At 37.6% G+C, this 14,682-nt stretch overlaps 1 protein-coding gene across 1 annotated transcript; it reads left to right on the plus strand.

Moving 5' to 3' along the window:
* Nucleotides 1-82: 82 nt before the first annotated feature.
* Nucleotides 83-9,350, plus strand: LOC117951348 (testicular haploid expressed gene protein-like). The gene is made up of 8 exons (XM_034883024.1): nucleotides 83-230; nucleotides 323-353; nucleotides 1,763-1,819; nucleotides 2,318-2,452; nucleotides 4,115-4,243; nucleotides 7,185-7,326; nucleotides 8,169-8,303; nucleotides 9,171-9,350. The coding sequence occupies exons 1-8, from the start codon at nucleotides 212-214 to the stop codon at nucleotides 9,300-9,302; spliced, it is 780 nt and encodes a 259-aa protein (XP_034738915.1). The 5' UTR covers nucleotides 83-211; the 3' UTR covers nucleotides 9,303-9,350.
* Nucleotides 9,351-14,682: the final 5,332 nt, after the last annotated feature.

Raw genomic sequence — 14,682 nt, forward strand, 5'->3', positions numbered from 1 at the left:
CAAACACACAGCGGCTCTCCAGAAATACAGCAGCTGACCTCGACGTATCACTTTCAGTTTAACATCCCGCCTCAGAAGTCTTGAGACAGCCAGATGGGTGGGTTCTCAGGTTTGAACGCGGTCGCTAAGGTATCCTGATTCCATAGCAACAGCAGGAGATTAGTGTGACACCATCAACAGGCAGCAAGCCTCCAACCATCTGCAAGTTGAGATGGTGTCCGGAAAACAAGGTAAATGTGCTTATTGATATGTGCGGCACTGTCTTTAAATATTTGTAGTGTCATATTTTCAGTCTTATTTCTTTTGCTGTTGATCCTTGCAGGGAGTCGGTCCAGATTTGGTCCATCAAACAGGTGAAGTATCAATGTTTTTATGAATTTCTTTAATTTTTCATCTACTGTGGCTTGCATCCAAATATCTGGATAAGTTTCTTATAAGATAGTAATGGCTCTTTTTTAATTAATTAATTTAAATTAAATGCACATGTATACATTCCTTAGTAAGCCAAAAGTAATGAATAAACATTTGAATCAACTACAACAACTTTATTGGATAAAGGATTAGGAACCACCACACGGTCTAATATTGGAATGTGTGTGTAGCATAGTAATGTCATCTCTTCAATTTCCTTATTTAATTCTCTCATCTAGTTCATTCGGTATATATTTTTCAGCCTGTCTTAGATCTTAGTCCTTCTCTGTGCTGCTGACATAGTTAAGTGTAATTAACAATTGCAACAATTTAAAGTGATAATGTGTATAATAAGGAGTTGGGAACCACTGGTCTAAAGTATTGCAATGTGTGTTTAAGCATTTTAATGTAATCTCTCTTATTTTCACTATTTCCTATTGTTTAATTGTATCATTTAAATAGTTTAGCTGCTTTTCTAACCTCTGTGCTGCTTTAATGTGTTATTTCCCTCTCATGTTTTGCCTTATTTTACTTTTTATTTTAATGTATTCACACATTACTGGGCGAAATGTGTCTCTATCCACATTCTTTATTTCAGTTTCCTACCTTTTTTGGTAACACATTGTTTATTTGTTTAGCATTCATAAGCAACATAAAGTCATTCCATACATTTTTTTTTAGATCACAGATATATTTAATTAAAAAGTGTTTAACTTCTCCTGTGATGCGTCAATAACTGGATGTTGGAATATAAACCTGATCACCGACACTCTATTACAACACAGTTGTAGTTATGAATCTTGTCTTTATCAGAGAAATTATGATTGTTAAAACCTGTTCAATAATAGACTTCAAATGTTCTTATGTCTGCCGATACCTACAGTGCAATGTTCTATATAACCTAATTATATGATTATGCTTATAAATGCTAAATATGGGATGTTAAAAGGAACTATTTTGTATGTGTTAGTGTGTCCATATCTCGTCCATATATCTCCTAGAAGGATCACAACGAAATATAGAAAGTCTAAAATCTTAAGCTATATATGTTAATTTTTCTCTTTCAGTCAGTCCGATGAAATGAAAAACCTAAGTCATGAAAATGTATGACTCACAGATGAACTGTGTCAGTTGCTCCTTTGACTTTTGATTAGTGGTCGCAATGAGGTTTAGGGTTTAAAGCCAGTTTTTGGATGTCACAGCTCTGACAGAAAGACGAAAATCCTCAACACAGACGGGAAACCCACTGATTGATTGCATGTTCCCCCTGGGCTCAAAGTCTCTGAATTACACTTGTATTTAAAGCTCATTTATGGTTTTTTTGGGGGGGAATGTTATTTTTTCCTGGCAGAATCTTGGAGCTGGCACAGCACAAAACCTCAAAATCAGTTTGGGCCACAACGCCATGGTGAGTAGCTGAGTCATACTTCACAGATGACATGTTTCCTCTTGATTAAAATCAGATTCTTTATTACATATGTAAAAACAACTTTTCTGAAGTAACATGTTGGCCGTTTTTCATTGTATTCTTGGTCTGTAAACACATCAGTGTTGCAGGATGAGGTCTGTTCCAGCTTTTACATCATATGAAATTGCATGTTTGTTCATTGATCTGGTGTGAAATTGACTCCAAGAAGCCAGGAGCCTCTGCGGTCTGTGTTTCCTTCTTTGAGTGCAGTTTTTTTAAACTACATAATCAAAGACAGATGTCTGGCACGTTTTAAATGTGTGTTATAAAAAGGGCTAAACAATGGAATAATGAACAGAGTTCACATCTAATTGAAAGTATTCATTCATTCATTTGGTAATTACCTGCCTGCTTGGAAAAATATTTGTTCTGCTTCTACACCAACGTTGTCTACATTGCATCTCCTCATTGGAAACTTTTCCTCTTTTCATCGATCAGTGAGAAGCTGAGCTGGGGCAACCAGGAGCCAATATGGCCCCCCTCCGCTTCTGCACTCAGAGCCTTACCAAGCACAAGAATCCAATACCTAGCCAGGCACAAAAGAGACACCTCAGCAAGGGAGGACCACCGGAGGTAAGTGCGGCCTGTCTGCACCCCAAACATTATTGATGAGTCTTATCAAAAGGCATGATAGGGAGGAAGGGAGGGTTGTTTGTGTTCGTCCTCCAGAGGACTGTACACAAGCCTTTTTACGCTGTGCTTTGGGAAAATGTTTGCAAAGCTGAAGGGGTAATGACTTCTAAGTCCCTCGGATGCTCTTTGGCACAGACTTGATTCAGAAAATGCAAAGTGATGTTCAGGACTGATGCCAGTTGCATCCCGATCAGAGATGATCGCCCCTGAGAGCTATTGGGAGCAATTAGTGGACAAGAAGCTGTGATGACAGCTCCAGAGGCTTTTATTTCAACATTGTTTGTTGTTGCCCCCCCCGCCTCAGCTGTCACATCAAAAGCTCAGTTAAATGCATTGTAATTCAATCAGAAGCCCAAACAGGAAGTGCAGCTTCCAGAACAAATAATAGCATTTGACTGTAATTGAAGATGACAGCAAACAACCTGCTTTGGTTCGAAGCAGGGTGTTCATCAGAGATTTAGTTTGGACCAGCTGGGAGGAGATACTTGTCTTCAGGCCGGGACCCTTTTAAAGCCTGAGCAGTTTGGAACAGTTTGGAGCAGATTGGACAATGTACAGGCTAATTCCAAAGCAGTTCTTGTTTGGCAGGAAACATCAAAATCGCCCGCCCTGCTTTTGTTAATTTCTAATCTGATTATCTGGCAGACGTTCTGGTCATTCTCCACAAAATCCAATCCGTCACAATAATTACTGGTGTAATACCTCAGTATCAATAGTATGGCAAAATGTAGAGTACGGCAGCTGGGCTGCAACTAATGATCATTTTCATTCTGGATTCATTGGAAGATTAATCTGCAGATGAATTCATCTTTTAAATTATAAAATAGTAAGAAAAGTGACAATCGCAGTTTCTTAAACCCACGGCTGACGTCTTCAAAAAGGTATTTTGTGTCCAACTAACAGTGCAAAACACAAAGATATTCAGTTTGCAATGGTTAGAAAATCAACACAATTGGGAAGCTTAAACCAGTGAATGTTGGGTATTTTTTACTTGAAAAATTACTTAAACAATACAGTATTTAAGCGAAAAATGGCAAAAATAAATTCTGGTTCCAGCTTCCTATATTTAAGATTGAACTGCTTCTCTATTTTACATGATTTTATTGTCTCTCTGTTTGTGGGTCCCGGCCCCACTAAAGCCATTACATTATATTGTATTTATTGCGGGCTATAGTCAATTCAAGTTTATTTTTAGTCTTTTTTTATTGGATTTGTCGATGGGAAGAAAAAATAGAATACAACCAGCCGCCAATCACTCAGAAATGATTTGAGAGGTGATACATTCCTTAAATCCTTCTACATAATCTTATGGACTACATATTTGCTTCCCGAGCAAAACAATGGGCCAAAATGAAATTGTCAGCAGAGAGCAGTTGACTGTGGTTATGTGTCACCCCATTGTCTGCACTAATGGTTGAACAATTTCAAATAATTTTATGGGTACAGATGATTTTCCACTCATACCTCCATCATCAGCCAGACATTCATCCATTGTTCTGTATCTGCCCTCCTCCTCCTAACTCCGGACTCAAGACATTCATTTGTCCCAGACACACAACACAACATATAATGGATGTGGTAACAGCGTGCATTTTCCTGCAGGAAGGAGGAGGAGGAGGCGGCGAGCTTCTCCAGGAAGACCCAACGTCCTTCCTACAAGGCATCCCAGTACGAGCACATTGTCCGCTTGTCAACACCCAAAACCAGGAGCTGCAGCTCCCAGGAAGCAAGGTAAAAGCCTCATTAGACATCAAACACAACCACTAAAGAGAGGACAAGTGGAACTGAACCAACCAAACCCAGGTCAAATTAGTTCTCTGATGTTGTGTTTATTTGAAAGCCTATTATCTAAGTGGCAGCTTCAGAGAGCAAAACAAACCCCATGCAGTACAAAAATATCTGTATGTTATGTTGGAGTTGTGTTTTGGTAATTTGCAGTTCATTGGACATCTAGATGCTTAGGCTATATTTAATTAAAATATAGTTTTTAGACATCCAGATTATATATAACCATGTATATGTATTTTGAATGCATTTGTATGCCTTTATAATAAACACCTTGAAGTGATAGAACAGCTGAAGCCAGAAAGGGGGGGGGGGACATGCCACAAAGGGCTGCAGGTCGAAATTGAACCCTGGCCGCTGCGGTAAGGACTGAGTCTTGGTGTATGGGGCGCATGCTCAACCAGGGGTGCTACCAGGGCGCAGCGCGAGCAGTCGTTTGTCAGGAAATGACTTTTGAGAATCGAGTAATTGTTACAGACAGTAATTCCCAGTCTTGGGTTAATAACCTAAATATGAGACAAGATTGTTTAAAATGATTTCTGTTACACATTATGAGGTCCATATTTTTCGTATTTTTGTCTTTTTCTCCTTAGTCGGAAATACTGATACTTACACCCCTGCAGGCCCCTCGAAATAATGTTAAGAAAACAATTTAAGAAGGAAAAGCCTTCTTTGGCTGAAAGGTATAACCACAAGTAGGCATTGCTTGTTTTAAGAGGTGGAGAGCCAAAAAGGTTGGGCAACAAAACTGGTTTAAGTTATTTATCAAGCAGAAATGCCTCTGATTTGTTACTTCCATGCATCTGCTCAAATGTGAGGATTTTCTGCTTTCCTATGATTTATATAATTGTAAATAGAATATATAAAGAATTTGGGACTGTTAATCACACAAAATGAGATGTTGCAGCCCTAAATAGGTTTCTTGAGTAGAGTACAGTGTTAGTCAGCAGTAGTTGATTAAGTTTAAAGTTGTTATTCTATTTTGATTATTATCTTTTCTCCACTGACAGCAACCATTTGGAAACATTCACCATTAGAAATATGTACAGTATTTCTGGTTTAGGGATTATTTCCACGTCTAGCTCTTCAGTAGACCTTCATATTGTAGTTTTTTGGGGGCAGATTTTTGACTTCAAAACTACAAATCTTTTCTTCTCCCTCAGGGGGGTCCACATACAAACCAAAGTCAAGAACTTAATTGCTGGAGAATATAATATATCATATAAATAGGAAAAGCAGAGACTCTGCTCCAACACTCACATCTCCATGCTGTGTGAGGAAGCCAACGATTGGACATCTGTTATTTCAGTGTCAGACTGTGGGAGAGCGAGGAGCGGAGACAATAGAGCTCATTGTCCAAAGTGCAGGACCCCCGGGACGCTCGCAGACAGCGGCAGTAGTCTTTTTTTTAAAATTCTAAACACAGCAGCAGAACATGTTGAGAGATTTGTACAGTATTCACATTCTGAATTCAGTAAACTAAATCGATATGTGCTTTTGTAAGTTAAATAGTAGGTATTACTTCGATAGCTGTTTTTAATTCCCTACACAAAAAAATAATCATCACCATCTGTTGAAACTTAATCCTCTCATCTTGTTGCTAAAAAAAAACAACCAGTAAAAGGTAAAAAACACAAGGCAGCATGTGGCAGATCAAAATAGAATACTTTTCTTCTAAAATTACACAAATGTGCCGCTGGGGAATAAAAATGCCTAACCCGGTAAAACAATTACTGTAGTGAAGGTAACTGAAATATTTTTGGGTTGCTATCAGAGAGGCTCCAAAATCAGGGTAGCAGCTGTCGCCTTGGTCCCGCTCCATGTTCTGTGATGCCATGTTCTACTGCTACACTGCAGTGCCCTGCTACGTCCTGCTGTGCCTTGTAATGCCGCACAGCGTCCTGCTATGCCATGAACTACTACAAAGAACTGCTACAGACTACAAATTTTTTCTATTTTTGTTATTGCCACTCTTCATTCTAACCCCAACCGGTCGTCAGACACCGCCTACCATGAGCCTGGGTCTGTCCGAGGTTTCTGCCTTAAAGGAAGTTTTTCCTCGCCACTGTCGCACTGTTGCTTGCTCTGGAGGAGACTACTAGAACTGTTGGGTCCTTGTAAATTCTGGAGTGTGGTCTATCTGTATAGTGTCTTGAGATAACTCTTGTTATGAATTGATACTATAAATAAAATTGAATTGAATTGAATTGAATTAAAAGAAATGTAAGTATTTATAAGACGTGTCCTTACACACAAGTCACTTGTTGTATTGTGAATAATATGTGTAGTCAAATAACGGGCTCAAATACCAAAGTACCAGCCTTCTGTTAAAGGTTGCAGTCTGCAGCTGCTCTGTTACAGGGAGTTTCAACCGATATTTAAAAAACTGTTTCAGTTACATCATGCATTTGTTTTTAGGAAAATGCATATTAGAAAAAGGCATTTAGTTTGGGGTCTGGAAGTCTTGTGGGGTTAATACTTTAAATGTAAGGTCCACTTGTTGTAGCTATATTCTTTCAGCTTTCCGCTGTATTCAGAAACCGACTTATCCTGGCCCTCTACAGAATAGAGTTCAAAGCGCCAGGATTTGGAGGAGGAAGTTAGTAAACGGGCCATATGTATAGAATATTTACCACAGATGTACTTCCAACACTCAGATTTTCTAGAAATAGTTAGTGAAGAAAAAACAGGGAGTTTTTTTTTTTCTTTCAGGATAAAGATATGATATTACAAGAAAAGTACTAATTATAGAACAAAATGACAATTCATTTAATTGATGGACAAATTCAGCTCAATAAGCAAACCTTTTAGACTTTTCAGATGTTTATTCCTGGCAGCATATTCTTAGCAGCAGTTTATACTGTATGTCATTGTGTCTGTCCCACAGGCCTCCTCACACACCTCAGTGTGAGAATAACTGTCCTATTTGGCACATTGATCCCAGCGTGAAAGCTGCTGTGATCACACCGCGACTGCTGCAACTCTCCAACCCCAAACGGAACCATCCAGACTTCCTAAGCAACAGAGAGGTAAGATCCTAAAGCACTCATGAACACACTGAGAAAACCTTCGCGGGCAATGCTAAAAGATACACATGTTGGCTGACAAGTTGCATCAGCGTTGTTGTCTGTCTTTTCTTTTCATTCCACTTTCTACTTCTACTCCTCTACATGTCAGAGGGAGATATTGTACTTTTTACTCTTTATTTACTAGTTATAATGTATTCTACTTTACAACAATATAACAGCCTACAAGTCCATCTGAAATGATTAGATGATTAATAACTTAGTTGATTGACAGAACTGTTTTGACCTTTTCCAGTTTCTCAGTTGTATGAAGTACTTTTACGTTTTAATACCTTACGTGCATTGTCCTGATGATACTTACTCACTTTTACGTAAGTAACATGTTTTATGCAGGACTTTTACTTATTTGTTCTTTTTACAGTGTAGTATTAGTATTTTTATTTTAAGTAAAGGATCTGAATACTTCTTCAACCATTATATCTAATAATGAGAACTGGGACTTTATTTTCAGGTATTTAGTTAAAAACACATTCTCTGATTATTTTCATTATTTAAACTTACACATTGAATTACCAGAAGTTGTAATATATAGCAGTGCACAGTTTTATATACCTCTTATTTTACCTTCTCTATTTATCGTTACTAATGCTGTCCTTATGCTGCTCTCTGGGGAACAATAAAGGTTAGTCTTGTCTTATTATGCCTGTGGTTATAAATGTCAGGAAAAATGCTTTAAATGAGATTTTCTGTGATATTGGGCTACATAAATAGACTAGACTTTACTAGATTATACCCGCAAAAGGTGTATGAGGTCAGATTTTTCCTCGTCCTGTTGTGTTCCATAGACTGTTGTGTCCGTCGTTTCCTTTGCTTCCAAGACGGCTAAAATCTCCCGACGACTGGTCCAGCTGTCGCTGCCCAGACTGAAGCAGAGCAACGTCTGCCACGAGCTCAGAGACCCGGTGGAATCAATCTGGACCGTAAGTATCTCATTATTAACAGGTTCTTTGCTAGAAAGTCCTGTGGATTTAAAAAAAAAAAGAGCCTGGGATGGGACCAAACATTTCAACAAAAAACGAACAGTATTCACTTGTCTGTATGTTCGACATCAAACAATCAATTAAAATATTTTCCAACTGTTTGAACCAGCTCCCCGTCATAAACTGTGGAGTTGTTTTCACATAAAATAGTTCTAGGAATTGTTGGGTTGCTGTAAATAACATCACAGAGTACGGTCTAGACCTGCTCTTTCATCAAGAGCACAATGAGATAACTGGTGTCGTGATTTGGCGCTATATAAATAAAATTGATTTGAATTGAACTGAAATTCTTTCCCCATTCAAATCAAGGCATGGTGGTGGACTGGTAGCTGAAGAAGAAAAATGGTACAAATACATTTTTTTCTTCCTGAAAATCAACGGCCTTACCTTATTTCTGTGATGAACATGTATTCCTGACTCAACTTAGAAAATTATTCTAGATATGACAACTTATGTTTTTTCCATGGATTCAGTGGATTTTTTACATGAATTATAACCTCGTGACAAAAAACAAATCCCACTTCCACTTTCAATAGTGTTCTAGTAGAGACTGAGTGCATTCCCTATATGTATTGAGATAGCATATACTGTATGTTATTTCAATTGTTTGAAATTAAAATAAAGACAATATTTGTCAATAGATTAGGAAGTAAAATTTTATTTCAGAATTGTTTTTAAAACCCCAAATAAGTCACGGGTCAATTTGACCCGAGGGATGCCAGAATGTCCCGAAAGTGAAGACAATACAAGAGTTTGACGGCGTTTCTATCAGTACTAAAACTTTGTACTATAAATGTCCAAATCCAGGTGTCAAAGGCAGCGAGGACAGCCACAGCAAGTGCTCGTGTTGAAATGCTGGCGACACCAAAACAGCTTTCCACGGACTACATCCCTCCACGAGAACCAGAGTGGAGCCGGAACAACGTCCCGTCCATCTGAGCCTCTTTAAGTGGACACCTTACTTGAAGGTATCTACATAAAAGTGACATGACACTGTCATGAACGTGTCATAAACATTATAAACAAGTCATTAAGCTTTATGACATAACCTTCTTTTAGCAAATGTCATTTGGTTTATTCATGACAAGTTATGGTTATTGTTATGTTTTGGTCAGGGTTCATGTGTCATGACTGTGTTATGACAGTGTCATGTCACTCTTATGTAGATACCTTCAAGTAAAGTCAATTCTCAAAAGAATAAAGACAGTAATGACAATCATGTGGACATTTGACTTCTTTTGGTGCTTTACTTTAGCGTTTCCTCCTTTTCAATGTTTTTCAAATTCTTTTAAACTAATAACCTGTAAAGTGTGTGTTAGCAGAAAAGTAGTTAGATTTTTTTTCTTATAATTTGCAGTAATGCAATAAAACACCATAAACCCCAAAAATAAGAGAAGCCCTATCTGACTGCCAACCCCAAACAACTGACCAAAAACTCAAGATGAACAAGAACAACAGGATTAAGTGACAGGATCTAATTTTCAGCATGAAAAATACTAAAACAAATTAATATAAACTGTGAAAATATCATATTTAAATGACAACATTTTAAGAATTGGGTACTCGGTACCTACCCGATTCTAAGTGCTGTTTGTAATGTATTTCATAATGACTCTGATGAAGGCCACAAGATGAAGCACCTCAGTCTTACAATAAGTTGTTCTATATAATACAAGTGTTGCTGGAGTTTTGAGCTCTCAAGACTCATTTCCCCTCTCCATGCACCTTAGAGTTAGAGGAAGTGGTGCCAGAAACCCCCCACCCTACATCTACATTTTCCCAAAACCATCATGAAAGATTATAAAAGTATTAAACATGTTCAAATTCCAACCTCAATTTGAGACGTCTGGAGGGGAAATGTAAATGAGAACGACGCGTCTGTTTCTTTGCGGTTCCGTTGATATTGTTACCATGTGTATAAAACTTTGAATCCAAAAATTTGGACTCGGACACTAGACTTTATGAGAGATTGCCGGTTTGAATCTCAGACCTTTTGAATAAATCAGAACAGAAAAAAATGAATAATGTCAGGAATAAAAACATCAGCCTCAGTCTGAGGTGATCCACAGGGTTTTTAGTTTTTCTTTGCAGTTTATCTGGATTTTGCATTTATATCACTACCATGTGTGTATGAATCGTGGTGCAGAGACAGCTTCAGGTCACAGACTTTTGTATTTTAGCTTTTAAAGAGTAATTATTCCACCGATGCGACATTGTGCTTTCTTGGTCAGTTTCACCGCTTCCTCTCCACCATTCTCTGACGTTGTTGATTTGGGACAGATGTGTGTCTGCCATAAGACATTTTTTCCACTCTTAGACATGTTGAAAAGTGCCACTTCAGGCCACTGCGTATGTGCAGTCTGAGTGTGAGGAACAGTTTATCAAAGCGTTTCAGAAGCTTCCCTTTCAGAGTTCATGACTTTCTGGAAATGCCACAATCTTGCCACAGTTTAGTTTACAAAGAGTGCCAGGGCTTCAGTCTGGAAATCCACTGTAATCTCACTTACACTTGTGTAAGTGACTGTTGCATAAACAATACTCTCAGTTGATGTGTTGACAGGCGGAGGCCCTGTGCTGAAATTTGATTTGCGAGCAGTGCAGACAGCGGAAGTCAGTGCAGGCTTTAGATCCGTACAGTTTTGTGGCTCGGCCCGGCCCGGCCCGGCTAGACATCAAAGGGGATTGAAACGGAGTCCCACTGGGAGGCTAATCTGGGATTAGCCTGCTGCGTTTGTGACCTGAGACCACAAGGTAGTGAGAGGGAGGTGGTTGGGGAGATGGGGACAGACATTTAAAAAAAAAAGGAAATTTAGCCAAACAAACATGGCTCAACAGTTGAGCACGAGATACACACCAACTTGTTGAAACATTGCTCTATAGCACTTCTATAGCACTGCTTCAGGTCAAAAAATCCACTGTGCATCTTTAAGGAGAACTGATTGGTGTTTGACTTTCACACAAGGTGTTCTTTGTATTTTTTCCACCTCTAAACATAGTCAATCTTCAAAACGTCATAGAATACAGTCTGAAATTGAATCAACACTTTGACATTATTTTTTATATTTATTGAAGGACTGTTGTTTTGTATTTTGCTGTGCAGACATGTAATGCCTAAACAGTCAATTCATTTGCAATCAATAGACAATAAAAGTCAATCAACTAAAAACAAACAACATTTTGGACACCTGTTTTATAAATTGATTAAACCTCTCTTTATTTTTTATTTCACCTCAATTTAACCAGGTAGGTCGTTGAGAACAGGTTGTCATTTGCAACAATGACCTGGCCAAGAAGAGCATAAGCTTCCAAGACAACATACAGTTTTGCATACTTAAAAACAGGAAAACAGAATAAAATACAATAGGCCACACAAAGTGCAGATAATAGAGAGTGTGAAAGTGAAAAGGTAATAACACAATATACACATGAATAGAGAGTCTTTAACATGGCTGAGATGTTGTGAAGAGTACAATATACAGTTAGTGCAAATAGTGGTCTAGTTAGTGATGTAGGTTAGTAATAATAAAATAAGTATGAAATGCTGAATGTAGTGAAGAGTCTACAGTTAGTGCAAATGGTGGTGAAGGTGCTATTGTAGATCAGTAATAAGACAATATGCATGAATAGACAGACTGTATAAATGTTGAAGAGTCAATGTAAATGTGAATTGACGTACTATATTAAATGCTGAAATGTGGTAAAGAGTCGACATACAGTTAGTGCAGAGTTGTGGTCTAGATAGAGATGTAGAGCAGTGGAGTGTTCTAAAACTGTGTGATACAAAGGTGTGAAGAAAAAAAAACAGTTGAGCATATCAGGGCAGACGAAGAGTGCAAAAGAGCAAGAACAGACTATGCAATGATGTCGTCCATCTGTGCAAATATGCAATTGGGCGTGACAGGGATAATGTGGCAAGGGTCTGCAAAACAGTGGGTGAAAGATGGATGAAAGAATAACAAGCACGTGCAGTGATTGGACCGGAGCTCAGACAGACACGATTTGAATGCAGTTAGTGGGGTAAGGGCTCTGACTGTTGGTCGTACAAAACAAGCAATATGAAGACATCACTTTGAGAAATTGTAAGATTTTCTGACACAAAGTAAGTCATTAATGGACAGTTTAATGAATAATGAAAATAGTCAATATTTGCCGCCACATTTGTATTTTTGCAAGGTTTACTGTATTGCATTTTGGTATCTCGATGTAGCTTTTATCATGTCCACACCCATGTTCTGGATGCAAATGCAGATTATTACCTGATAAGTTATTCTCTAAGAAGGCTCAGTGGCATACAGTAAATACATTGACTTATACATTGCTTATTTTCCGCATTGTACTCCTGGCTTTAGTTCACTGTGTCATTGCTGCCTTGGTGTTGTCAAATGTTCTGTGCCAATGCCCTCACACAGGATGTTGTGTAGGCTACAGTGAGCCACACCTTCTGCTAAACACCGGAAAAAGTTCAAACAACACATCCTGCTCTCTCAGATATGGAGACAAACGCTTAGCTTTCTTCTTTTGACACCTTTGTGCTTTACACCAGAGTAATATATCTTTAACAGTTCAATCATTTATAAAAACTATGCCCTATTTGAACAAAATTAACTAAAACCTCGCTTAAAATTATTCCATATGTGTATGTACCCTCTCATAAATCTTTCTTACAAAAAGTTTGAGTGTAGAACTCTTTATTTTTTGTTCGCATGCTGTAATTCTGCCAACAACAGTTTCAGGGTGGAGTTACAGGAACTCTTTCCAAACTAACTTCTTTGGTAAATATTCCTTGAGCAGGGAGAAACTGGCAGCAGCAACAGCACTCTGTCTGATGCCACTGTGGGTTTGAACTAGAACTCAATATTTACTTTATTAATCACCATTTATGCTGCAAGAGATGAGGCACATCCGTATGGTTATAATTTGGTTTATTTGTTTGAGTAAATGTTCCAAAACAAGAGAAACAGATGTGGGAAAAATGTCTGAAAGGGCTGTATAAGTCGAGAGATGGTCAAACTTTAGTTTGGAAGTAGAGGAACGGCTGCATTTCAGAGAGTGTCTGAGGGTGCTTGACCATGTTTCCCACATTTTTTCCTAAAATTTATCAATGACAGTACATTTCGAGTTGTGAGCAGATCAGTGCTGGCTAGCTAATTTTGGTGTGTGTGTGGTTGTGTTCATTCAGAAGGTTAAAGGTCAAAGATGCACTCTCCAATTTTTCCATGGCACTGTAGCACCCCACATCCTAAACCTTCCTCCCACATGTTGGTATTCTGTAAGTCAACATATGGGATTGGAGCTGGATGCGGAAACTGAATCATGAGTATTTTTAAATGGATAATGTCAACAGTTTGTGAAAACATTGCTTGCTTGATAGGTTTCAAGATGTCAATGTAAATTACCGAGAAACAGCTGTGGCAGTGACAATCTTAGATCTCTGGCTCCCTTTAACAGTGCTCATTAAATATTTACAAAAAAAACAACGCACACAAGTCAAACAAAAGAGAATTGAATACATAGAGTGCAAGTTAAAATAAGTCAATAAAAAGTCACAGTATAGTATGTTAGAAAAAAAGTCTTAGTATAGTATGCTAGAAGCAAGTCATCAAAAGTCATAGTATAGTACGTCATAAAAAGTCGTGGTATAGTATGTCGTAAAAAAGTCATAAAAAAATCATAGTATAGTATGTCATAAAAAGTCATAGTATGTCAGAAAGAATGTCTGAAAAAAGTCATAGTATAGATTGTCATAAAAAGTCGGAAAATTCATAGAATAGTATGTCAAAAAAAGAAAGGAAAACAGTCATAGTATAGTATGTCAGAAGAATTTGAGAAAAAAAGTCATAGTAGAGTAAGTCACAAAAGTCATAGTATTTCATAAAAAAAAGTTATAACAGGTCATATTATAGTATGTCAGAAAAAGTAAAAAAAAAAGTTATAGCATAGTGTTACATTAAAAAGTTAGAGAATGTCAGAAAAAGTCATAGTATAATATATTAGAAACAAGTCAAAGGTCATAGTATACTATGTCAGAAAAATGTCTGAAAAACTCATAGTATAGAATTTCAGAAAAGTCATAGTATTTCATAAAAAAGTTACAACCAGTCATAGCATAGTATGTCAGAAAAAGTTACAGTATGTCAGAAAATGTCATTAAAAGTCATAGTATAGTACGATATGTCAAGAAAAAAATCTCTGAAAAAAATTCATATAATAGTTTGTCATAAAAAGTCAAAAATGTCATAGTATAGAATGTCATAATATAGTATGTCAGAAAAAGTACAAACACTTAATAGCATGTCAGAAAAATGACAGAAACAAGTCA

Source organism: Etheostoma cragini, chromosome 10 (assembly GCF_013103735.1).
Source record: "Etheostoma cragini isolate CJK2018 chromosome 10, CSU_Ecrag_1.0, whole genome shotgun sequence".
In the NCBI taxonomy this organism is placed as follows: domain Eukaryota; kingdom Metazoa; phylum Chordata; class Actinopteri; order Perciformes; family Percidae; genus Etheostoma; species Etheostoma cragini.